The following is a 26,705-nucleotide window of genomic DNA, read 5'->3' as shown; positions in this document are numbered from 1 at the left end:
TGCTGATCTTCCTGTAGTTGTGGTGACTTTCTAATAAGAATTGCTTTGCTGTCTCATCCAGCATTGTGTTCTCTTAACAGTGGCCAAACTAGACTATAGTTGTGTTTGTTGGAGGTGTAAAGTTTGATGGTATTTGTCAATATCCAATCACAAAAAAATAGATTCTTCCACATATACTGACTTGTACTTACAATAACTGTTGAAGAAAATGGTAGCAGCCATTTTTATCTTCATTGTTTGTGTTTTGCAGTAAATGGAGCAAGGAGCAGGGGGGAGGTGGCTAGTTTATCATTTTTCAGACCTCCTGCCCTCAAAGAATCCTGCCTTGTGCCTTTGCCAATCACAATGGTGAGGCTGCTGCTGCTGCTGCACAGGAGAAAAATGTAGCCAGCAAAGTGCATGTGTGTGTATTTGTTTCTGGGTGGACTGTTTTTGTGAATGCACCAAATTGCAAAAAGGTAGCACAGAATGTCCAGGGTTGTGGATTGGGAGGGGCATCTGTTAGACTCCTGCAATGAATCATGTTCTTCACTTTTTTAAAACAGAGGGAGAGAAATATCAACTACTGTCTTGTAAGTGCATCATATTCTATCAACTTTATGAATTAGGGGGTGGGAAGTTAGCCTACGAGGGACGCGGGTGGTGCTGTGGGTAAAACCTCAGCGCCTAGGACTTGCCAATCATCAGGTCAGCAGTTCGAATCCCTGCGGCGGGGTGCGCTCCTGTCTTTCGGTCCCAGCGCCTGCCAACCTAGTAGTTCGAAAGCACCCCCGGGTGAAAGTAGATAAATAGGGACCGCTTACTAGCGGGAAGGTAAATGGCGTTTCCGTGTGTCACACTGGTCACGTGACCCGGAAGTGTCTGCGGACAGCGCTGGCCCCCGGCCTCTTAAGTGAGATGGGCACACAACCCCAGAGTCGGACATGACTGGCCCCTACGGGCAGGGGTACCTTTACCTTTACCTTTAAGTTAGCCTACAGAAGTAAAACTGAGAAAATATGCTAGAACTAGGTTTGGAAAACCAAGTCCAAGGCAACTTACTGGGTTTCAATATAGAACACAATCATCTTCTTGCCTGCAGACTTTTCTCCTGCAAGTGATCAGAAATTGTGTATGTAATATGTACAGGGAGCTACCTGCATGTTGAGGAAAGTCAGTTCAAAGTGAGTGGGCATAGAATTACCGGTAATCTAAACGTTGTGATGCTTCACATGAACGAAGTTAAACATGGTCATTTTTCTCACAGTCACTTGATAACTTATGTTCTTATGTGTGCTTGAGGGTAGCAGCTGCTAAAGGTTTTTAAATTATTTTTCACATATTGATTGGGGGAAGAGAGCACTTGAGTGAACTCTACCCTTTGCTTTACAGACTGTGACTTGGTATCTCCTGTGACTTCTACCAAGAAATTTCTATGCACACCATCTACTGCATTCAGAAGATAGTTCCTACTGCTCCTAATGGAATAGTATGTGTCTATTTTAGGATCTTAGAGTACAGAATATTTTGTTATACCCATAAAAAGTTCTGTAGCAAGCACCAATAATCATTTTTTTTAACGGCTGCAAGATGGAAACATCATCTTTGCTTCCCAATAACCATGGTTATCTTCTGCTTTTGTCTCCTGACACAGAGGTTTCTGAACTTAATCTAGTTTAGAAGCATTCTGAACTGGCAGTGAACTAACCAGGAACAAGACTTTGGGGTCAAAGCAGATAGCTCAGTAACAGTAGTGATCCAGTGGACAGCAGCTGTGGGGGGAAAGTGAGTTCCATGGTAGGGATAATAAGAGAAAGGAGTTAGAATAAAACGGCTAATATCATAATGCTGTTCTACATATTTGTGGTGTGAACACACTTGAAATACCGTGTACATTTCTGGCTGTGTTGCCTCAAAAGGAACACTGTAGAGGTGGAAGATGTTTCGAAAAAGAGAACCTCCCCTGTAAGGAAAGATTACACCCTTTTGGGGCTTTTTTTAGTTTAGAGAACAGGCCAATAACGGGGAAGAGCAAAGCAGAGGTGTATTAGATTATGCATGGCTTAGAGAAAGTGGATAGGGAGTTTTTCTTTCTTGTAATCCTAGAACCAGGGGCCATCCAATGAAGCTGGAACTTTGAAGATTCAATACAGACAGGACTTCTTTACAGAGCATATAGTTAAACTATGGAATTGCCTCGCACAAGATGTAGAGGTGGCCATTAACTTCTATGGCATTAAAAGGGGGTTAGACAAATTCATGAAGGATAAGGCTATCAATGGCTGCTAGTCACAATGGCTGTGTTCTGCCTGACCTGTCAGAGGCAACATGCTTCCTCCCATGTATGTGATCTCAAAGGCATCTGATTGGCCACTATGAGAACAGGATGCTGGGTTAGTTATACCTTTGGTCTGATCCAGCAACTCTATGTTTACGTTCTTACGTAGACAGCTAGGGACTGCGGCCAAGCTTGCTTTGTTCACCAAACCCACCTACATCCCCATCAAACCCCCTCGCCAGGGGTGTCAACGTGAATAAAATATTGGGAGGCCCACGTAAGCCCTGCCAGTGTGGTATAGTGGTTAAGTGCGATAGACTCATAATCTGGGGAACCGGGTTCGCGTCTCCGCTCCTCCACATGCAGCTGCTGGGTGACCTTGGGCTAGTCACACTTCTCTGAAGTCTCTCAGCCCCACTCACCTCACAGAGTGTTTGTTGTGGGGGAGGAAGGGAAAGGAGAATGTTAGCCACTTTGAGACTCCTTCGGGTAGTGATAAAGCGGGATATCATATCCAAACTCCTCTTCTTCTTCTGCCCCACGTAATCAATCACATGACATGGTGCACGGACACCATTTCAATGGCAGTGTGCAGTAAATAATTGAGTTGGCTCCTATGCTTCTCACCAAAGCCACCCACTGCTTCCCCCTAGACCTTCCCCAAATCACAACTTGCCAAAACACCCCAACTCACCTGGACCACTCACTCACTTCCCTCAACAACCTCCCTCCATTGGCTGGCAGCGGGGAGGAAAGAAAGGCACTTCTTTGTCCCCTTCACTTCTTCCAGTCTGCTGTGGGAAGTGTGAGAAAGAAGCCTGTTTGCTGCCCCCCTAGCCTTGCCACCTGCTAGCCCATCTGCTGGTTGGCCTGCTTCCACCTCTGCTTCCCTTCCTCTCACCCTCCGATGCAGCTGCAATGGCTATTGTGCTGTGGTTTGCAGTGGCCCCTGGCTGTAACCAATCAAACTGCAGTGCGACAACATTCTTATATTTTTATTGCACGTATAGCTAGGTACAAAGTCCATGTTTTGCCAACTTCGTCTCCGGTCACTCGGTCCCAAGCTTTTTAATCAAAAACCAAAATGAGCATACAGTAATTTTAAAAACTGCTATGCGGAGGTGTGGGTGGGCTGTGATATTATCAGTTTAAAAGCAATGAAATATCCAAGCCATAAAATCATGTGCAGGAAGTTGGGTTTGTTTTTTGTGTTGTTTTTTAACTGTACAAGTATATATATCATAGCTGTATGCACATTATTTTTATGGCAGTGAAGACTTAGACTAGTAACTTTATTTTTTAGAAAGCACAGTGTAGAAGTTTAAACAAGCAGATGGAACATTTTAAAATACATTTAAATTTAAGCAGAATTTATCTTACAATAAAGGAGGCATCAGGGTGATAAGGAACATATATAAAGCTTTTGCATTTTTATCATCAAATGTTAATAAAGTATATGAACACCCCTGACTCTTATAAACTCTGCTTCCTATTATTTAACATCCAATGTCAACAATAAGTGAAATAATATTTGTTGGGGTGCCAAAAGGCAAAGAGAAGGCAAATAAAAAGGTCAACTTCTGCAGGATTGTAGACAGTGTTACAGCCGGCTTCAGGTATGCAGCCATTTTGGAAAATGCATGGATTCTAAGATGGCAGACTTGCAAACCTCCTAGTCTTTTCTTCTGTTTTGATCCAAAAGTTTTAGTATTGCATATGAGAAGGTATATTGGCTTTTGATTTTGAGGTTCATGAGGTTCATTTGTGAGCAGTTTTAACATATTTTATTACTGGTGTTTAATATACTTGTTGATTACATAATCCTCCAAGGAACATAATGCAAAAGACACCAAATTAGTTTATTCTGGAAATTGTCATAAGGAACAACTTATACAGACCAGAGTTCTTCAACCATCAGTCCTTGGATGCTATTGGGCAACAGCTCCCATCATACCCAGGCAGCTTAGCCAATGGTCAGTGATATGGAAGCTGTAGACCAAAAATCTGGGGACTCAAGTGTGATGAAGACTTAGATAGACCACATTAGGAGTAAGAAGGTGAGGATTTACCATGCCTCAGAAACAGGATCCAATAAAAAGTCATTACTGAATAATTATGAGAACCCTAAAATGATTCCCATTTCTTTTGCAAGCTATTTGGAAAACTGGGATCAAGTATAGAATATGTGGGTAGTGATAATCACTATTATACACAGTAACTTAGATAAAATCTTTAACTTTTCCAGTGTTTGTAATTTGTATGATTATGACTATTAAAAAGGTAATTGCTCATTTTAATAAGCCAGCCTTCTCAGCTTGGTGCCTTTTAGTTGTTTTGGAATAAAACTTCCATTAATTTCAATTTGTTTCTAATGTTTCTTTCTAATAGTTACTTTTTAATTGCTCTTCATAAATCGCTTAGAAATTTTATTTGGGTAAGTGGTGTATAAATTTTGTTAAAAAAATAAATCTGCCTCAGCCAGCACAGCCATTATAGTGGAAAACATTTGGGGAAGCTTGTAATAGGCCATTGTATATTTCCTTGGTGGTATTATATTATTTTAGTTTGTTCTCTTGAGATATGTCTTGCTGGAAGTCAGTCATATGGCTTGGAATTTGAAATTTTTCTGTACAAATTCAATGCAATCTTTCTGCAGGAAACAGAAGTATATAAGTTTCAGAACTTAGTTTTAAAGGGATTTTCGACTTTGTACTCCCTGTATATGAACAGGAGATTTCTCTGGAATATTAGCAATGTTAGCTGCCATAGGGTTAAATGTTGAATGACAGTTTTGTTACAGTTTCCCAGTGTTCTATGGGTATTCAAATGCTGTGCAGACACCAGACTATAGATTCTTGTTGTTGTTAAAATGTATGTTCATTCTTCCCATAAAAGTGAGTTTTTAATGTCAAAGTTATGGGGTGATTTAGATATTTTTGCTAACACTTCAGTAGTAGATTCCCATATATTATGATTGTATATCCTATGTCAGGATCCAAATGATGGCAGTTTGTGCTTCCTTACAAATAATGGTAATAATACATCTTATAATTTGGGTTATATTATAGCTCAGAATTTGAAAATGCTGATGTGCCATCTTGAGACATTTATTGGCAAAACTTGCAAAAATCGTGGTGGAGTGGGGAAATTCTTCAAAGAAGTCTGGAGCACAAATATGCATTGAAGTAAAACGGTATGCTGGAAGGAACAAGTTGAAGGAACTTGGACACAAAAGAAAGTTAATGAGCAGCAGTCAATTGTGGCAAACTCTCATGAGAGTCAACGCCACACTCGCCTAAAAAAAATCCACAATAGTTCAGTTTAACAATTTTTTATCTAGACAAAAGGGTTTGCTTAGCTGCAAAGGAGCAAATTGGTGCTGAACTTAGCATGTTGGTCCTTCCAGTTTGTTGTGCCAAAGAACTTGCAGAATTTGAGGACTTCCACAAAGAGGAGTTATTTCAGCTACTTGGAATGTAGATTGCGTTGTACATGTTCAGGTAATAACTACTGTGGACAATGGTGTTCAGGTAGCAAGAATGCACAGCCTTTGCTTGTGGAGCAACTTGCATAGGTGATGAAGGAGCAGGCAAATTCAGCAGGAAGAGTTCTTTAGCTGAGGGACATTAGTAGCAAACGGTTTAAACATTTTGCTATATGTACAGTGAATGCCAATGCAGCTGTCCTATAGCTGTAACACACTATTATTGAAGTCATCAGAAGGGATACGTGTGATGCTCTAAGAAGATCCCATGCACTTGTAAGATGCAATTGGTGTTACAGTTGTCAGTAGAAAGAAAATTCTTATGGAAAAAGTATGGACATTGATAAGGCATTCACATAACTTTAGTACCAACAAGGTTTCAGTTTGCAGTACAGTTTGTTTTATAATCTGCAAGTCATTTTGTGGATGAGGCAGCACTATTTATCCAAATATTTATTCCCAAATTCTTCCATTTGGGAGGATGTTTTAATTGCTGCATGCTGACCTGCTACTGAGATGGCCTTATTTGGAGGCAAGGACATAGCTGCAGCCTGCGTGTTCCCTCTGCTAGTGAATAGGGATGATTTTTTGAACCTATTATCGGGCTGAAGTCACAATTTTTAGAAACTAGGCGCATGTCTCAAGCTGTTGAACTCTGCTTGCCAGGGAAAAAAACGCACTATGAAAACCTATTGCAAGCAATCCAGACTGAAATATGAAAACTGCAAAGGAAATGACTGAATTTGATATTGTTTTCTCTCTTGGTAAACACAAGCCTAACACCTGGCGAACATTTCAGAATGTAGAATTCTTGAACTCTTCAATGTATATATTAAAAGAGCACCTGCCGTATTGCTGTACAGTATGTCATAACTAGAATTGAACTTTTAAGTGCTTCAGTGCCTTTGCTTGCTTAGTTCTGTTACAGCAGGGGTAGGAAAGTTCATGCCAACAGGCCAGGTTTGTCCTGTGAGGCCATTTTCAAAAACCACACCCACCTGCCAACCAGTTACAGCTTTAAATGATTTAGGGTGCGATCCTGCCCCGCTAGTCAGCAATGACAGGGCTTGATGCAGCAGTGCAACCAATGCCGCCTTTAACAGCACTTGAACTGACTGAGACAAAAGTTATGGTGGGGAGGGAGGAAAGAGAAAAATGCCCTTTTGCTCCCATGTTGTTGCGCTGAAGATACCTGGACTGGGCCTGTCACCATCATATGAAGGCAGCAGGGTCCACACCAGAGCCAGCAGGTGCTATGCTGGCCCAGCCCTTCCAGAGACATCCCATTTGGGGGAGTTCTGTCTATTATCAGCAGCAATAATACTCGAGGTAGTTACTGCCTGCCAACCACTTGGGCAGGCACACCAGAGCACTCCTTACTGTCTATGGCAAATGTCCCCCACTGGTAGAGGCTGGTGGGGCAGGGCTAGGTGCAAGGACAGATTGGGGGTTTGGATTACTCTGTCCTCTGTCAATCTTTAAATTTCCATTTTAGTAAACTGAAGCCAACAGTAACTTAGGTTGTTTTTGCACATAATGTTAAGCCATTGTCTATTTTAACCATGGTTTGTTCAACAGATCCGGCTGTGTCTTGCTGATGAGAAGTTGGCTGCTGGTGCTGACCTTGCCTTGTGCTTTTGTGGCAAGGCAAGTGTGTGGGGTTATGTGCCAAAACAAACCATAATTAAACCAGGATAGTGGGTTTTGATGTCATGTAAAATCAGTCAGCAGAAGATGAGATTTGCTAAACCATGATTTCATATTCAGGTTTATTGACTGGGGTGTGTTTAGAGGTACAAAGTACAATTAAGCTAAACAAATTACAGCTTAGTGGTGCATATAAACTCTGCTAGTGTGTAGCTTGTTTATATTGAAATAGTATACATTACAGAACAATATGTAGATCCACTTCTGTTTATTGTTGTGCATTTAAAGTTTCCATACTAATATATTGACCTCAGCTACACAAATTCCCATATATGATATATAGATATTTATATACAGAAATGAGAGAGCTGCCATTTTGGCATAGCTGTCATATTGAAATATGCATTTTCCAAGATGGATCCACACCTGCAATAGAACATTAATTTCTACAGTCCTGCAAAAGAGGACTGCCTTCTCACAGTTTTCAATTAGGATCTGTTTTGCTTTATGAAATGTGTTTCAAAAATTATTCTCTCTATATTCCTGTATGATGTGTGAAATTTTTGTATTGTATTATAACTAAATGTTGTTTTCAAAATAGCTGCTACTCACTTTAAGCTTCTTGCAAAAAGAAACGCTCCTGGTTTATTTGAAACTATGGATCCAGATGTTTCTGTGTGGCCTGGTGTGGTAGCTCTTTACTCCTCAGATGAGACCACATTTTGTGGTGTGATAAGAGACCTGCATACAATTGACAGGCAATTCCGTACTATTTTAACATGTATGCCGTACTGAGTACTTGATGACATAAAATAAGTTACTAGAACGATGAGCCTTATTGACATCCATAGATTTTACAAATGACTTCTAAAACTATGGATAACTGTAAAGAAAAGTTTACATGAATGAAAGTTGCACTTTCTGTGTTATGAATGAGGTTTTTTATGAATATGATGAATGCATGTACAAGGAAGTAGGGATAATGTTTCTGGTGCAAAAAATGTACTTGCTTTAAACTGCGTTATGAAAATAAAGCATTACATGAATGAAGCTATTTGCCTCTGAACCATTTTTTCTCCTTTAAAAGTAGTCTTTAATATTTAAATACTAAACTAGCATCCTTATTCAATGCACCAGAACAAACATTGCCATTGATGTGAAGTCACTTAGTTGCAAATAAGGCAGATTTGGTATGGTTCAAGCAGCTGCTCTTTTTTGACTCATGGATTTTGGAGATCTTCTTACTGGGCCAGCATGGTTGCTTTTTGCTCTTTTGGGGTGGGTTTTGTAGGTTTTTTCCCCCTGTGTTTGGCCATAAGGGCAGAAGTACACAATTGTGTTATTTTGCCTCTCTAGCAGGGCCTCTAATTGGCCCATTTTATCTTGACTTTCTGGTGGCCAGAGCATTCCTTAATAGCCAGCCACAAGTGGGCTTCTGCTGCTGGGGATGGTGGGTGGGGCAAAGGTCTGCAACCGCCACCCACCTGAGAAGGGTGAGCGGCCATTATAATCTCTCTCCTCCCCTCCCCCCAGCCCACCCTTTCATTTAAATCCATGCAAAATAGCACTTGGTTATTTCTGGTTGATTCTGAACAGACAAATTGACTGAGACAGAAACAGTTAAGCAAACCTCTCTCCTGGTTCATCTTGACCCATAAGGCATGCACATGAGTAACGTAACTGTTTACTGAAGAAATCTCTCAGGTAACAGAGATAAACAGGCTCTTCTCTCTTTACCAATTATACTTATATGGACCATCCAGTATATCTGAAGGAGCATCTCCACCCCCATCATTCTACCCGGACACTGAGGTCCAGTGCAGAGGGCCTTCTGGTGGTTCCCTCACTGCGAGAAGTCAAATTACAGGGAACCAGGCAGAGGGCCTTCACGGTAGTAGCGCCCGCCCTGTGGAACACCCTCCCACTAGATGTCAAAGAGAACAATAACTACTAGACTTTTAGAAGACATCTGAAGGCAGCCCTGTTTAGGGAAGCTTTTAATGTTTGATGCATTACAGTATTTTAATATTTTGTTGGAAGCTGCCCAGAGTGGCTGGGGAAACCCAGCCAGATGGGTGGGGTATTAATAAATTGTTGTTGTTGTTGTTGTTGTTGTTGTTGTTGTTGTTGTTGTTGTTGTTATTATTATTATTTATCCATCCCATTTCACTTTCATTTATCTTCAGTAGTTAGAGATGAGGCTGAAATATGAAGCAAAAGGGTGTGGCTATGGTAACCTAGGTCTATATAAACTGACACAAAATTGTAAGAATATAAGAATTTACTATCCAGCAGGGTAAGCCCTGCTTAACACAACACACACACACACACACACACACACAGCGGTTAAAAGCCATCTTTGGGGAACTTCCCAAGTGCCCTCCATCAACCTAGGTTGTTTGAGGAGCCAGTACTTCCACAGGGCGGCACATGAGGAGTTAAAGCATGCAGCGGGGAGGCAACAAGGAAGGTTGTCACCTGCAGAGGGTTGGGCTGGTTGAAACAACAGAGGGGTGGGGCAGGCTGCAGTGAGAACTGCATGGGGCTTTCAAGGCAGAGCCAGCCCCTGGGTGACTCATCCCCACCCCAGCGCACCTGTCTAGGGGTCTCTCATAAAGAGGAAGAGGTAAAGCTGGCTGAGGTAAGTAAGTGCCTTTCTCTTCTACTCTGGGATTGCGTATGTTTTGCTTTCCTTCCTCTGTGGTTGCCCTGAGGTGCAAACTGCTCAAGTCTCCTCTTTCTCCAACTTCCTCTTCATTGCCCGAGGGAGGGAGCGAGCGAGCGAGCTGAGGTTAGGCAGCCAGGTACTTTCCAAAGAGAGCAAACGAGCTGAATTCCGCTTTGATAAATTGCCCTTCCTGTGCACCTGAAATTGAAGTGCTCCTTCCCTCTTCTCACCTGCTTCTCCTGCATGAAGTGTATAAAGTCCACTGACTTTCCCCCTCCTTTTGCAATCACACACAGAACTTTCTTAGATTATTTCACTTCCCACGTTCCATAACAAATAATTCTGCAGCTGTAGATTCTGAAATATCTAAACACTTTAAAAACAAAAAAAAGAAGGATTATTCACAAACTTAGCTTTCGATGGTGGTGGTGGGGACTTTCTGCAAGAGAGATCAGCAATAACAGTGTCTCCTATTATGCAACACACAATTCATCCTTTGAGTGTGGAGCTGCCCTTTCTCGTGGCAAGTTTCACATCCCAGTGCCAAAACAAGTCTTGTGGCAACTTGGAGACTAATGGATATATTATGGTCCAAGCTTTTGCAGACCTGAGTCCACTTCATCAGATGCACGTTCTCCTAAATTGGCAGGAATAGGTATAATTTTTATATACGTGTATGGTATGGTGGAGGAGGGTAAACTGTAAGACAGGTTAAAATGGGAAATGAAATGGCAAAAAATACACACTATGACAAGATTAATGCTGGAAACATACATAAAATGGTTAGATACAAAGCACTCCTTATGACAAGTTAGTTGTGCTATATATAATGTTTGCTTTAATTGACACTTGAAGGAGAATAATAGCCCATTATTTCAATTCAAGCCACATGTGGGGAAATTGGACTTCTTGGTCAATTAGGTAATACTCAAGGTGCCAGAAGGCTCTTGTGTTTCCTGCAACAGACTAACAGAGATATTTCCATTGCCAGTAGCTCACTTGTATGGGGCAGGAGCAGGAAGAGAAGTACAGCTGCTTTGCTTTCCTTAGATCAAAGACTATTCCTCAAAATTGATAATGGCACTGCACTTCCCAGAGTGGCAGTGGTGCCCTTGGGACAAGACTTTATCTCACTGCACCACTGCTGCGTGGTGAGAAGTGTTGGTGCAAGGAAAAAATAGATATGTGAACGGAGAATTCCTGGATGCCAAGATAAAGTTTAGGGCAAATACTCTTCGGTGAGAGAACCTCAGCAGATTTAAAATAACAAAATATGCCACTAAGTAAAACATGGAAATATAGGCTGTTAAACCTTTAACATAGGTGATTGGGAGTTCTAAAACGCCCCTCTTCTCCTAGCAAAGAAAACTACCACATGTTTGGTAAGTTAAAATGGTTTACTTACAAACTCTCCAAAGGTCAGATTCATGTGCTTTTCTATACAGCATTCAGAAAAGGTTGCACAGGCAGTAAAACCTGGCTTAGTTGCAGTGGTGAAAGTTCCTAAACTGTTAATATGTGAATATGAGTGTCCTGTAAGAGCCATGCGGTTGAGCAGGACCAGTGCAATCTCTTCACATGGTGAGCTTCTCAAGTAGACTGCAGGGAAACAAAAGTTTGATTACCTAGTCGCTTCTAAGGTGAGCTAAGCCCTCCATGCATTAATTAGACTTAAGTATGTCGGTTATATGAGATTGGTTATCCCACAAAAAAGTATCAGGGATATGGCTACAGTGTCTGGGTTTGTTGGAACAGGAGAGCTCTGGAGGGTGTCCTCATAATATTTAGCTTATTTACAAGCTAAAAGCAAAGCAGAAATGAAGGCAAACAGGTGCTCTTTCATAGCATTATCCATTATCTTACACCAAATCTCCCAAGAGAGTCTGTACTTCAATATTCTTCAGCCAACTCACAGTGCTCTCTGACCTTTCAGCTGCAAATCTGTTTCCAGCCATTCTCTAGAGCAAAACTGTGGTGGAAGGCTCAAACACACAGCAAGCACAGAACTATTTCTTCTTGACAGTCTTGTATCTGCAGATTCTCTCATTTTTTAAAACTCTAATGTATTTTTCTGGTGATATCTATTGCATATAATGGAAGTGTGAAGATAAGAAATCTGTATTATTTGGAATTTTGTTTGCTTTTGTCTTTTGTTATTTGGAAACATGGGTACAAATGAACTATTTGAGTTTTGCATCAGTATATTTTAAACCTGAAAGTTCCATGTTTTCTATATTGATATCAAATATAGGGATCTCCTAAAGATATAAATATGTCTTTGTTTTTTTAAAAAATGCCATCATCCCAGCCCATTTAAGTTTTTGTTTATGTTTTCTAATTACATATTTACTGGATAAAGATGTCCAGCTCTCTCCATATGCAGAGAATCCAAAGCTTAATGCGTCTGGATATTGGAAGATTGTCCATACTATTAATGGAAAGGCATGTGAACAATTTGTCAGATGATGCTTGTTGAAGTGCTTATGAGTTTTCTTGCATCTTCTGTTCAGGAAAACCCACAAGGGCAGCCTTCTCTTGAACAACCTCCGTGCTTCTTCCCAATTTGAACAGACGTGGCAACTGGTGGATTAGCTGAAATGGATCGCTACAGATATTTCATCTTCAATCAGAAAAGTATGGTTCTGTTGGGGCTCCTCCAGATAGCTTGTGCTACAGTTTGTATCATCGGTGGATTAATTGATGGTGCTTTCAGAAGGGACTCAGCACTGAGCAAATCTAGGATACCCATCTGGGCTGGAGTGGTAAGCTATATAAACTCTATCCCCCTACACACCCTTTTTATTAACAATGTATAAAGTTATAAAATCAAATTTCAATTGAAATGCTTGCTGCAATAAAAAAAGTATTTAGTAGATTTCGGAAGTACAGCAGGGAGGGTTGTACAATTTAGTATGATACAGGGAATTTGTTCACTGTTCTAGGTAATTTGTGGTTCTATATTCCACAAGCCAGCAGATCTCTCCTCCCCCCTCTGCTGGACAGTGTCGTGGGGCTTTGCCCAGCCGCTGGGAGACCCCTGTTGCTGAGAATATGCCCTTAAAGAGTCCCTCCCCCATTGCAGGGGTGACAGCAGAGCATTTGGTCTCAGGTGCTGAAACACCTTGGGCCGTCCCTGAGTGCTGGCCTAGTTGTTTTGTGGTAAGAGCCTAGAGCAGGCTTCCTCAACCTCAGCCCTCCAGATGTTTTGAGACTACAATTCCCATCATCCCCGACCACTGGTCCTGCTAGCTAAGGATCATGGGAGGGCTGAGGTTGAGGAAGCCTGGCCTAGAGGGCAAGTGTGACTGCAGCTGCCTTTGATATCTGACTTGCATCTCCTCAATTTGGAAGTGGGGGAGCTGAAGATCGGGCTCACAGAAGGAATGCTCTGGACTGGTCTGGGTGAGAGAAGAATGAGGACTTTTCTTTCTCCTGGGAAACATAGGAGAATTTAATGTTTTTTGGAGATAAAATAACTGGAAGGGGGAAATGATTTATGGTGTTTGCACTTCATATGGCTTGTGGTCTTAGGCTAGTTGCTTATCTCCATCTTCTCCAGTGCTCCATTTCCAGCTGTGGCCAGTCAAATGCCAATGGGAAGTTTTTTCTGTTTATATATTTAAACTATTTCCCACCTGTTCTTAAATGCCAAGGCAAACCCTAAGCAGGTTACATTAAAACCAATAGAAATCCAAATCAACAGTGTAGTAGATGCCTCCAAAAGCCTGGGCAAATAAGTGATTCTTCACCTGGGGCTGAAAACTCAAATTGTGAGTTAGAAGAAATTCCATAATTGTGGGGCTGATAACAAGACGGCACTGTCTTACATTTTTGCCTGCAGGAACTTACGAGGGGGACATGTTTGTTTTCCACATTTGATATTCAGAAATATTTTGCTTTTGAACATGGAGATTTCATTTAGCTAGTGAAGTTGAAAGGAGGGGGCACCCATAGGTGAAGCTGGTGTTTTGAGTGGGTGGGGCTAATTGGGAGAGTGGATGATACTTGTAGGACCTCTACTTTACCTCAGGAGGGGAGAACAGGACTGAGAAAAGTGAATGATTTCCGGGAGAAAATTGCATTGCAGAAGCTGAACTGTTCAGATTATACTAGCTGATTGTAGTAATTACAAACACTATTTTAGGGTGGTACATGGGAGCTGTGGTGGTGATGCTACAAGCAAGAAGAAGCTGGGATTGTTAGTAGTGACTTCAAATAATTTAGTGGCAGCATTTTACTATGGTACAATCACTTTGCTGTAATATTTTTTTTACTTTTTCTTTTCTTGGGTCCCAAGCTAATGTTAGAAATGCAATGGGTGAAAGTATGATTTACACTTTGAAAGGTGCACATCTAATATGCCTCCTTTGTGTGTTTCACATACCCAACTCCTTGCCCTTGTAGCATGGCGGGCTAGTGATCTGATAGCTGTCGATTACTTTACTATCCTCATGTGTCAATCACATTTTCACCTATATAAGAAAAAGCATCTGGTGAAATTGACCAAGAATCTCCAGCCCACGTTTAACAGCCAGCTGAACAATTACGTTCCCTCTCTGGTGTCAAAATGACCTTCTCTGAAATCGTGCCTAAAGGAAAGATGTTTACTTACTATGGAATAAACCACGTTCAGCCTTTGTGCTTCATAGATCTGCTGGTTGTTGATCGGGAGCTGGTGTCTTAGAAACCACTTGCCAACCAGTGTATTTACCGTATATTTATACACTGCTTAACTACAATCATATCTAAGTGGTTTACGGGGATGTAACAAAAAAGTAAAAATCAGTTAAAACTATAAAATAAAACCTGTAGTTTGTTTTCATCTTCCTGAAGTTAATGTTTTTTCACTTCTTTTTATATGCTAAAGTTGGGCATTGCCCCCCAACTTAATCCCCTTTACCTTTTGTTTTGTAGTTTATGGCTATTCCTGGAATTATGGCTTTGTTTTCTTCAATGAGAAAGAATCCTGTTTTGGTATGTTTCTATTGTATTTTGTTTAAAGTGGATGGGGACAAATCATACAGCCGACTTTCTATAAGTAATAAATACATACACCTTTTATTTACATAACTTTTACTTCATGTCTGTGGGGCAGATGGGGCTCATCAACATGGGAAAGTAGCCCATCTAGGAGAAGGAAAACTCTGATCCTAAATGTCTGCTGCTTTGCAGGGTATATTTGGGAAAAGAAAAGGCTAAAGAGTAAACTCTACAAAAATCTGGAGTGGAGTCCCTAAGATGGTTGGATGGCACCTTGTATGCCTCCTTCCAGCAACTCTTGCAGCCACGTTGGTGCCAAACATATTGCTCTACTTTCATTTGGGACCACATCAACAAGGCTGAGATGGAGGTTCTTATCATATGGGTAGCCCAGGACCCCCATACACACTGCCCAGGCTTGCACCCCTGGGAGGTCACTTTGGTGCTGCACAGTGGTTTGACTTCACCCCCGAAGGCACACTCCATTGTCCCTCGAGACAGATGGAGGCCAACAAAAAGCAACAACAAACTTTAATCTCTGCCCTGAAGTGTTTGGAGATATACATCATAGGCTACAATTAAAGTGATCATACATGTACGATTTTGGGGTTTAGAGTTTAAAAACCACAACAGATTAAAGGTCTCAAGGAGGACCACTTCAACAGCAGTTCAAAATTTCTTCAGTCTGTCTCTAAATTCATCAATCATTCTCTCTGTGTTGCTCCAAATGGCTGGATTGTAGTAACACATTACAGTTGAAAGGTAAGAATATACATGTTTTAGAAAACACGGCACAAATTTTATCTATACATATGTAAAATTATTATTTATGTTAAAGGGGAGGGAATAAAATTCCTAACCACCTTTTCCACCTTTGGCCTTCAATCCCCTTTACATAGCAAGCACAATGGTAGTTTTTGGGCATGTTTTTAAACACCCATAATTGGAGTTCCCAGACATGGATGTTTAAAAGATTCATGCACATCATCCATACTTTGAGCATTAACTGACCTTGGGTGATGATTGTAATGGCTGAAGTAGAAATGGGTCTTAGTTAAGCCTAAAACCTGCTGGGAAAACACAGCAGCTGACCATCTTTTTTCTGCTGCAACTGGTCACCATCACCTTCTCAAATCTAGACTGGATGGTAATGTCAAATTGTGTGATTTTGTGTGATTCCTGGAGGGGTCCTTTGCTCACTCAGAAGTGGAACAGACCAGACCAGCAGCTGGGTCAGCCAATCTCTTTCTAATGAATGCAGCACAACATTCCCCACTTAACTTATTTTGATCCACTATGCTGCTTTCCTAGAAAATCTGAATGGTTTCTACCTATTTGGTTTCTTGGCTGCCTTGGTAACATCCCTTCTGTTGATTGCCCAAATCCACAGATATCTTTGCTCAGTACTTTTTGTTCAAATGTATTCTTTCTGGCAGCTTTATTGCTTCTAAGAAAGTCCCATACATTTAAATTGATCTTGCTTCCAAGAAAGGCATGTGTGGGAATAGGCTTAAAACATCAGACACCTTCACACACTCCCTAAAAACACAAGATGAAATATAAATATAAGTATGTTGATTTCCATTTACAGTAATTGGGAAAGCAAAGGTTTGATTTTCACTGATTCATACCCACATTTCGGAAATTGTATTGTGAATGCATGTTCCCTCAAAGACACTCTGGAAAATAAATTACTGTAGTGTACAAAGATTGCATAAGAGGCATATGTGGAACTATTTTTCATCCTTTGACTTGAAGCCCAAATTTAACTCTGGTCTTCTCTATCCCCATACCTTTTGTACAGGTGAATGCAATGATAATTGCTTCTGTATTTTCCTGCTTCGTCACTCTACTTGTAATCATCTATACGTCTATAACATTAGAGTATGGTGAAAAATATGAAGAGTTTGACAATGTGTCCTCTTATCATCACCCAGCCGTTGTAAGTATCAAACTATCCAGTTTCTGCCCTTTTGAATACATTGCACACAGTTTAGGAGCGACAGAGTAACTAGCACACCCAAAGGTCTGTCACTCACATCAGTTAGGGCAGAAGATGGTGCAGGAAAATCTCTGTGTGTTTCTTTACTGAACAAGGTCCAGGCTGGCACAGCAGAGGCAAAATCATTGGATGGCTCAACTCTGCTCCCTTCTTGGTCCTGAAATGCCTTTTATGGCAGGTATTGTTGGGAGTTCCATAGTAAAGGATGCCTCCTACTGGCACAGGCACTGGGGGCAGATCAGGGTTTGGTCTGCCTTATATATATTACTTTCATTTTATCCACCCAATTTGAGGATATTAATTGACACCATCAGTTTGTATATATGTATAAATCATATACGTGGTTCCTCAACTATTTATCAATTACTATTTATTGTTGTTTTTCACTTGTCATTCCTTTTCATGTAAAATAATTAAAATATAAAAAAGAGAATGTCCAGGTGTTTTAAAAACGATACCCACACCACTTCTAAGGTTGGATAAAGGGTGTGTGTGCTCATTTTCTGTGTTGCAGGCATTTGTGCTTGGTAAACTTGTAGAAGGAGCCAACATCACACTACTGATTGCATCGCTTTTCAGTGCTTTTATTGTGCTGATTATTGCTTATTTGAGTTGCCGAAGTCTTCCACGTTGTTCATGCTATGACAGTGTCACTGGACTTGTAAGTAGCAACATTGCCATTAAAAATGGTGGGTTTACTTGTCTTGTACTGGGAAGGAAAGCCTTTTGGGATTCTGTAAAAACATTTTTGGACAGTTTGATATGACGTTGCCGTATTTCCTTAACCCACCCCTCTTCAACTAGTTAAGCCCAAAATGCACACAAAACTAATTTTTTGAATTGTCATTTGGAAAAAAATGATTTGTGGACACCTCATATTATAGCACTGTATACACTAAACAACTATGAACCTCATCAGTGCTTGATGGTAAATAACTGCCATCCTTATATAAGCTTCTGTGCACTTCCTAAGGAGTGGGGTATAAATTGTATATAACTGCCCCTTCTGCATGTTTTTCTTGACAGGTCTGTGCATGAAATGTTTTTTACTAGGTTCACAGTTCTATGGGTGGTATTCAGCTAAGTTTAATTCAGAGTAGATCCTTTGAAATTAATGAACTTGACTAAATAAGTTCCATTAATTTCAGTCAGTGTACCCTGAGTGAATGCCACCGCTTGTGTTTAAGATTTGTCAATTATGTAGCATTTACCACTTCTAAGGATGACCTCTCATTGTTTGATAAGTGCCATATTTATGCATCTCTTAGATATGTTTGTTCAGCTTGTTATCAGGTTTATTAAATGTAAATGGTTTGAAATAAATATCTTAATTATGATGATGGTAGCTGCAAAAAAATTAAGAAATACTTTTGTAAAGGAAAATACGGTAAACTGTCTTGGGCATTATACGACGAATAGCTTCTTTTTCTTGAACTGCAGAACTTTTTATTTTTAGTCTTGTTCATTATTATACCATTGCAATTACTTTTGGTAGCCAAATTCCAAAATGAAACCGTTTTTGTCTCGAAGACTGCACATTCTAAGATCAGTGCTATTCTCAGGTGAACCTATTTAGCAATCTCATGCTTTCATTCTTAGGAACGGCTAGAATCTAATGAAGACCAGCTACAAATTGCGGAATTAGTTTGCATTCCATCTGGTATGTAGGTGTTCTCACTGTTTTACTTGAAAATTAATTTCGGATTTACTAAATATGTAAGTCAAATAATGAATATGTAAGGAAGACATTTGGGCTATATAAATATTATTTAAAATCATCATAATAATTAAAAGCCATTTCCATAAAAGCAATCTAACTACAATTACAAAAACTAGGCAGTAGTGGTTAAAAATAAAATCCAGCACATTACTTTACTGCTGGTTTTAGTTTAATTTGTTCTTATTAATTTTGAACTGTAAAACCCAACATAGCTCTTTTAATCAATAGTGGGGTAGAACAGAAAAAATTAAAAAATAAAGCCCTGGTAATATTCCTTGGGAGGAAGACAGAAAAATATGTCTCATTGGTGCCCACAATAAGATACTGATGGTGGACCAAGGCCAGGCCTCTGAAGCCAATGTTCCGTCCTGGGCAGATTTCTGAGAGTGTAGGCTGTCCTTCAAATAAAGCCCTACATTGTCTAGGGCTAGGTTAAGTGTCAAAACCAGTCCTTTAAATGGGGCACAGAAATGAATTGGCAGATAATGCAATTGGTAAAATATGGGTATTAGGTGTTCCCAATGCCTGATCCCTGCAAGAATCTGGGCAGCTGCCTTCTGCAGCAGTGGAAGTTTCTAAACCATTTTCAAAGGCAGCCCCATGTACAACCAGTGTATTACAATAGTCTAGTCTGCATGTAACTAGCACATGTAATCAAGGCAAAGTTTGCTTTCTGCAGCTACATATGCTCACTGTGTGTTTTCTATTCTAGGTCAAGTGGATACAATTTTTAATTCTCCTGTAAAACTTTCAGATTTAGTTATGGAAGCTGATGATGATATGCCCAAACCACCTCCGTATATCAGGATGACTTAAATATAAATTCTAGGAGAATAAGTTTTTTAAAAAGCTCTTTATAACTTAAGAACGTTACTGAGACGTTTGTACAATTCTTAAAAGTTAAGAAATGACTGACCACTCTGAAGAGATCCTCAGAATTTCAAGACTGGTGACCTATTTTCTGTACAGTTAATAAACTTAATTCTATTTTCATAAATTTTAATTTAGCCCCATGGTGTTTATTTGACTCCTGCTGTGTAATAGAATCTTCAATAATAGCAAGCATCCTTTGAACCAGAAAAATTGTCATGGGCAAATGAGTCTTCCAAATGCAAATTTGCTTGTTCAAATGAGAATGGTGTGCAGAAACCATAAGATTCCGTGTGATAACTGGTTTCACTGCTAGCACAGAAAGCAAAGAGTGGGCAGCTAAATACTGTGAATATTAGCCAATGCACTCTACTCCAATGATTTCACCAATGCCCCCTGTTAGAATTTATGGATTGTGTTTTGTATGGAATTAGTATTTCATTAAAGAGGCATCAGCTTTCATATCATATGCTCCATCTGGCCTAAACTAAAGAAATCAATTTGAACATATCCCATCTTGCCCATTGGTTCTCTTCCACAGATTCATTTTTTAAAGACAAATACACATATAACTCCAGAAATAAAACACTTTTTAAATAGCCATAGGTGTAGCTGCCTGAGGCAAGCAAGAATCTTTCAGGACATGGAAGCTTCACAACACTCATAACAATGTGAATGTTTCTAACTGACAGGCAATTACAGTGGGGAAAAATGAGACAAAAGCAGAATTTTACTTGCTAGCATTTATTAGTTTAAGACAGTGGCACATACTTGTGGTAATTTAAATAAATCTTTCCTTTTGATTTTAGAAAGAACAACTGACATTTTGTAGGTAAAGCATTATTAAATGGGGAAGCATTTTGGATTGACAACACTCTGTTTAAGATACTATCAACGTAACCGGTGCTGATAAGATGACAATGCTCAATGTTATTTTGCAATAATAAGATAGAACAATTCTATACTATACTATAGCAGTTTAAACAGTTTCAAAATAACCATTTTATCAGTATTTATGGGTTCAATCCAACATTAGTTACCAGACCTATCCTGGGAGCAATACAGGGATGTTGTCCTATATGTTGTGTCCACATGATTTATTCTTCAACACCTTCTTCCTTCTGATTATAAAACCCTGGTTTTTATTTTTTACTTTCTTTAGGATATGATTTAATGCACACATTATAATTACATTTGCATTAAAAGCTATCTTTTACTTAAATGGGTTAAGAAAATGAAGTAAACAGGTGAGTCCTCTAAAGAGGAGTGTAAACTATATTTGAGAAATATTTTAGAAATATACATTTATGAACATTTTTTCATTAAAAATCACTGAAGAGTCTTCGTATTAAATAAATGGTTTCTAGAAAGTGCATAAACCAAAAGTAAAGACACAAAACAGAGTAAAAAGAACTTCCCTTTTTCAAGTGTTGTAGAAAAACTAAACAAGAAAAACCCTGTCACTTCTGGTTATAAGCAAAATAATAATAATTCTATATAAACTTGGACACAATCCTCTCACACATTTGGCCCACAATGCAAGTGGATTGTGTTCCTTGCATTTTACTGATTAAGGTGCAATCAATAGATTTTCCTAAACATAAAAGCTAGTGTTTTATACTTCACTATGCTAATGTACAACAGAATAGCACCTAGTATTTGGCAATTACAATTACAGTAATTGTACTAATATGTCTGCCTTCAATAACATTACAGTAAAGGTTAAAACTTAGTAAGACATTTAATAAGCAGCACACAGTAGATATAAGCAAATTGGATTTGGAATATTAAGTCAATTGTTCTTTAAGTGTTAGCCTATAATACTGATACTCCATTCTCTTAGAATAATATGTAACGGTATCTTGAATTTCATTGCTTTCCCTTTTTATGTAACCAAAAGTTATACGTAAGCTACCACAAAATGTGAAATGTAGGACACATGTGAAATAAATAAAGAATGAGGATCAAAAAGGTTACAATATGGTACTGAACAACAGAGTTAAGATTAACTCCTACACAAGGTTCACTTATACTAAGGTTTGTAATGCTTACTTCCGAAACAGCCATTGTGGTAGCCTCCAGATGTTTTGGACTACAAGTACCACCATCCCTGTTCACTCGTCAAGCTGACTGGGAATGATGGCAGTTGTAATCCACAACATCTAGAGGGCACCATGTTGTCTCCTGCTGTCCTAGTTGATTAACACTGATTGATTTGTAAAATATTTGTTTTTAATACTTAAAAAACACCAGGTGGCAGCCACTGCTAACAGGATTCTAATAACACATTACTGTTAGCGACTTGAGCTTTCCAAGTGGAGGGAAGAGCAAGAGTACAAAGATTAAATGTAATTAAAATCAACCCCCATTATCTGTCATTCACACAAATAACGTATGCCATTTTCTACAGAACTGTTTTATCCCTTCCTCAATATTTGTAGCTTTAATATTTTATTAGTCAATAAAAGCTCAAATTCCTTTCTTTAATGGGTGATGGTCCTAATTAGCAACAATAGATATACAAGGCTGGAGCTATATTTGTGCAAGGTGATGAAGATAGGCACCAGGATTTCTCCACTTGCCAATTACTCAGTACTGGAAGGCTGAATCGGGCGCTTGTGCCAGTAGTGCATGTTACACAATGAACACAGGAAAGCCCACCTATCCCTTACACCTTTAGCTTGAGCTGCCCAGAGGTGGAGGGCAGTTATTATAGCAGAAATGTCTACGCAAAATCATCAAGCAAGAAATCTTGTAAGTTCATCTCTAAACACTTTATAGTTAGACACTCTGTGCTGCAAATAGATTTGAAGATACCTCTTAACTGTTACTAAAAACAAGCTGCAAATACTACTTATGGAAAACAGCCACTTTCATTCATATTTTATGTATTTATTTTTGATACTATGAGATGATATAGACCGCCCCTTCCATATGTTCATAGCTAAGGCACACAAGTAGTTATTTTTTTTTTACAAATTGTAGATTCTGAAGTTCAGTTGCTCCTACTGTATGCTATTTCAAAAGCAAAACATAGTGAGTCAACCACACAGAATAGCATATGATTTTCCCTATATTATTTACAGTCTACATTTGATTTCACTGTTTGTTTTTAGTAGGATAAACCATGCATTCCTAAGACTTTTACCTTGGCCATTTGCTTCATAGTATTCCATTGGGGTAGTAAAAATACCCCAATCAACTCTCACATTTTGGCATTTTGTATGTTGTGTAGGTTATAACCACTGCTAATAATGAAAGTCAGACAATACACCTTAAGTTACATCATAATGTTATGAATATAAATGATACATTTTTAGAATTTTGTTAGAGCTTTTTAAAAAGTTACAGTATTTAGGGAGAATCTGAACTACAAGATCTGGCGTTCCTATTGATGGCTTCGCCTCCAGAGCAATGCCACAATTGAGTGGATACTTTCTGATCTCTTGTGGTTACATCAGAAATAAACAATCCACTACAGCTTCAGTTTTCAATGCAATTTCCAATGTTCCATGAGATTCACATGATTTCATTTTATTGTGCAAAAGATAACCCTGGATATTTTTCCAATGTCATTTCTGTCTCACATATAAAGAAGAATACAAAACTATGAGGGCCATCAAACATAACTTTACACAGAAAGTAAACTCCGGAGAGCTTCACTTGCTTTCATAATTAACTAACCTAGAATTTAGGTAAAGTAATGAGATGAAGGCAAGAGGTGACTTAACACTTGTGCTCAAGTCGAGTCTTCATTCCATTGCATGATTAAGACATATGATAGAAGTACAATTCACAAATCAATTTACAACATTATCTAAAAGTAATTCACTTAAAATTATCAAGTCATACTACTCTTTGGGTTTCTATAGAACCGAGATCTGCTCAAATTGAATGCTAAAGGCATCAGTGATTTGACCTAACCTACACATTTCTATTTTAGTGGAGAAAAGATCTCAGAACTAAGCTACTTCAATGGGACCAGAGTCAAGCTTCACAAATCTAACTTCCATAAATCTTCAGTAATTTAGACGACACAGTTAACAAAGTGCAGAGATAACAGTGGCACACATCCAGATGTGAGGACATACAATAAAGTGCCCAGCAGATTCAATGTAATTTCTACTAAACTGGAACATTACCAACACCATACTCTCAAAGCACTGGCAAACAGACCAAAGTGATGACTACAAAAATAGTGTGAGCTAACACCAACATGGCATGGCGGGTTTTACTGCAGGTTCTAAGTGAATTGTGTTATCGGGTAGCTGACTAAGCATGAGTGGCTTGTGACTCTTGAGCTTATGAGCCAGGGTCATAAATATGGCTTCCACATGATCATTGTCATTAGGGTTTTTAGCAGATGTTTCAAACAGTGGCATGCTGTGAGTGTCAGCAAATTTCTGAGCCATGTCCGTAGGGACCTGAATTGCACTTCTCAGATCACATTTATTTCCAACCAAAATCCGGGGTATATCATTGGTGAGCAAGTGTTGTTTGCATTCCTCGATCCACAGTGGCAAACTATGGAAACTGGCAATATTTGTCATATCATATACAAAAACGACTGCATGTACATTCCTGTAATAGTGCTGTACCATGCTCTTCCTGAATCGCTCCTGCCCTGCTGTATCCCAGAGCTGAATCTAGATGTACCGAGAAGGGGAGAGAAACAAGAAAAAAAAATGATTTCACTCATGCTGGTGGAAAGACATAATTTCAACTTTAACTCAACAGTACTTTTATATTGCTATGATTTCTGTTCATGAGGGTGTTTGAGGTCAGTGGTTTTATATCTCAGCAACGGCAACAAAACATAAATGAAAACTTTTGCTGTGAAGCTTCCTGCAAACACCTTTTTATACATCAGCTTTTCAAAAACAGTTATACTAAATATTAGTAATTGTGTGTCTTTTACTGTAGATGAAGGTATTGCAGGAATTAAGAGCTTGCCAAGAAATTCACATTGTGAGAGGAGAATTAAGTTTAATTAGGATCTATGTGATTTAAAAATCAGCATGCTTACATTTCAATTAAAAAGCAGAGGTGTCATTGCTTAACATACTGTACATGTATAAGGATGACACAACTTTCCATTTACCGTATTTTTCGCTCTATAAGATGCCCCAGACCATAAGACACACCTAGTTTTTGGAGGAGGAAAACAAGGAAAAAAATATTCTGAATCTCAGAAGCCAGAACAGCAAGAGGGATCGGTGCACAGTGAAAGCAGCAATCCCTCTTGCTGTTCTGGCTTCTGGGATAGCTGTGCAGCCTGCATTCGCTCCATAAGACACACACACATTTTCCCTTACTTTTTAGGAGGCAAAAAGTGAGTCTTATAGAGCAAAAAATACGGTAAGCACTAGCTGGTAACCAGGAATTCCATGCAGCTGGTTGCATGGAAGCTCTACCTCTCTGCACCCAGCATAGAAACCACATGTTGCTAGAGGTGGGATGGAGAATTCTGCAAGGCCGTAACAAACTAGCGTTGTGTGTCTGCAAACTTTTGTGAGCTTATTTAAACACTAGGATAAGGAGATGCAATAGGCCACAGGTTTGACTAAATATGAGCACATCTTCAAAACTGTGTGATGTTAATACATGTTCAGCACTCAGCACATGAACAACAGTTAGTTAGACCAAGGGGCTCAGAGGTGCAACTAACAGAATGTTTACAGGTGCAACTATAGGGCTCAGCGATGAAGCTCACCAGGGGCTTCCTCAAGTTACCTTACTCAGGTTGTTGCAAACACAAATCTTGATTCAGGGGAAGCAGCTGAGATACAAGTATAACAAATGACCGTGTGTCAGCTCCACACAGCATGGATGAGCAACAGGACTGGAGTTGCCCACTTCTGTTCTGCCAGGTGGCCTGGTATAAGATGACCCTCGTGGAAGGAACCACGAGGGTCATGTAGTCCAACCCGCGGCAGTGCAGGAATCTTTCGCCACCTGCAGCTATAACAGTATTGCAGCAGAGGAAATCTCAGCAGACGTCGCTTGCCGAGGCAAAGGACCTGCCTTTTCTGCACACACCTGCACTTTGCATCTACCACGCGCCAGCTGCAAGGCAGCCGGCAGAACAGCCCCTGAGCCTGGCAGGGAAAAAGCAGCCCGAGGAGGCGACCTCGGTTTTCCGCACCTTGATGCGCTCCCCGTCGATCTCGACGGCGCGTTCTCGGAAATCCACCCCGATGGTGGCCTCGGTGCGCTCCGGGAAGCGGCCCGCGCAAAAGCGGAAAGTGAGGCACGTTTTGCCCACGTTCGAGTCCCCGATGACGATGATCTTGAAGATGCGGGAGCGCGCGGGGGGCAACGTCCCCGGCCCCGCGTAGCTGCTCGACAGGCTCAGCTCCAGCGACGACTCCACCTCGGCCGCCGCCATATCCTCCGGGCCCGCGAAGGCGCCTTCCGCTGCGCCGAGTCCCTCGCGGCTTAGTCGCTCCGGCCCAACCTGGCGGAGGGATTCGCGTCGCGGCAGGGAGGAGAAAAAGGCCCGCGCGCCCCCGTCGCTCGCTCGCGCGTGCCCATTTCCCCCCTCCCTGACAAACCGCTTCGCTTCCGCACCTAAGGGCGGCGGCTGCCGCTTCACGCGTGTTAAGCCACGTAGGAGGAACAGCTCCGCCCCTTTCGCGGCATAGGCCGGGCCTGATAGGCGAGGCCGTGGAAAGGGGCGTTTCCGGTCGCCTCAGCGGGGGGGAAACAGGGACGACGGGAACACGAAAGCTCGCGAGAAGTGGGATGTTATGGACGCGGCTTTAAATGGCGGGTTGGGGGCGGCAGCGGCCATCTGGCTGTCATTGTTGGTCAGCGCTAAGCTCGTGCCAGTCTCCTCAGTACAAGAGCGCTTCCCACCCCTGGCTGTCTCTTTCTCTCGTCCCCAGATATACAAGCGGGAGTCACCCGGCGAGACTGATGGGCAGAAAGTTCCCAGAAAAGCCAATTCCCCCCCAGACCAAGCTTTAAAACTTGCAGCGCCTCTGGCATTAGCTGTGGGGAAAGCCATGAACATCAGCTTCCGGCTGGGCACTGGACCAACAGGGCTCTTCCTAGCAAAGATCTGTTGCTCCCACA

At 40.5% G+C, this 26,705-nt stretch overlaps 2 protein-coding genes and 1 long non-coding RNA gene across 4 annotated transcripts; 2 read left to right on the top strand and 1 right to left on the bottom strand.

The window, feature by feature from the left end:
- The first annotated feature begins 5,436 nt into the window (after nt 1–5,436).
- On the top strand, nt 5,437–8,438 carry LOC307223516. Its single transcript, XR_013842115.1, has 2 exons — nt 5,437–5,576; nt 5,647–8,438. It is a non-coding gene; the product is annotated as an uncharacterized lncRNA (long non-coding RNA).
- A 520-nt stretch (nt 8,439–8,958) lies between these two features.
- On the top strand, nt 8,959–19,761 carry LOC307223506 (uncharacterized protein). Of its 2 annotated transcripts, none has more exons than XM_079989514.1 (7): nt 8,959–9,092; nt 12,567–12,818; nt 14,971–15,030; nt 16,841–16,978; nt 17,553–17,699; nt 18,638–18,698; nt 19,471–19,761. In XM_079989514.1, exons 2-7 carry the CDS (start codon nt 12,654–12,656, stop codon nt 19,572–19,574), a joined length of 675 nt encoding a protein of 224 aa, XP_079845640.1. In that variant the 5' UTR covers nt 8,959–9,092; nt 12,567–12,653; the 3' UTR covers nt 19,575–19,761. The 2 variants fall into 2 exon arrangements, with proteins under 2 accessions (XP_079845640.1, XP_079845639.1); XM_079989513.1 differs by lacking the exon at nt 8,959–9,092 and adding an exon at nt 9,876–10,029.
- Nucleotides 19,762–20,356: 595 nt separating this feature from the next.
- RAB33B (RAB33B, member RAS oncogene family) lies at nt 20,357–26,224 on the bottom strand. The gene is made up of 2 exons (XM_079989526.1): nt 25,774–26,224; nt 20,357–24,274 (listed from the first exon to the last, which is right to left on the bottom strand). Exons 1-2 carry the CDS (start codon nt 26,014–26,016, stop codon nt 23,834–23,836), a joined length of 684 nt encoding a protein of 227 aa, XP_079845652.1. The 5' UTR covers nt 26,017–26,224; the 3' UTR covers nt 20,357–23,833.
- Nucleotides 26,225–26,705: the final 481 nt, after the last annotated feature.

This window comes from Podarcis cretensis, assembly GCF_951804945.1.
Source record: "Podarcis cretensis genome assembly, chromosome: 9".
Taxonomy (NCBI): Eukaryota; Metazoa; Chordata; class Lepidosauria; order Squamata; family Lacertidae; genus Podarcis; species Podarcis cretensis.
The sequence above is the reverse complement of the archived record's forward strand: the minus strand, read 5'-3'. Positions and strand labels throughout refer to the sequence as shown.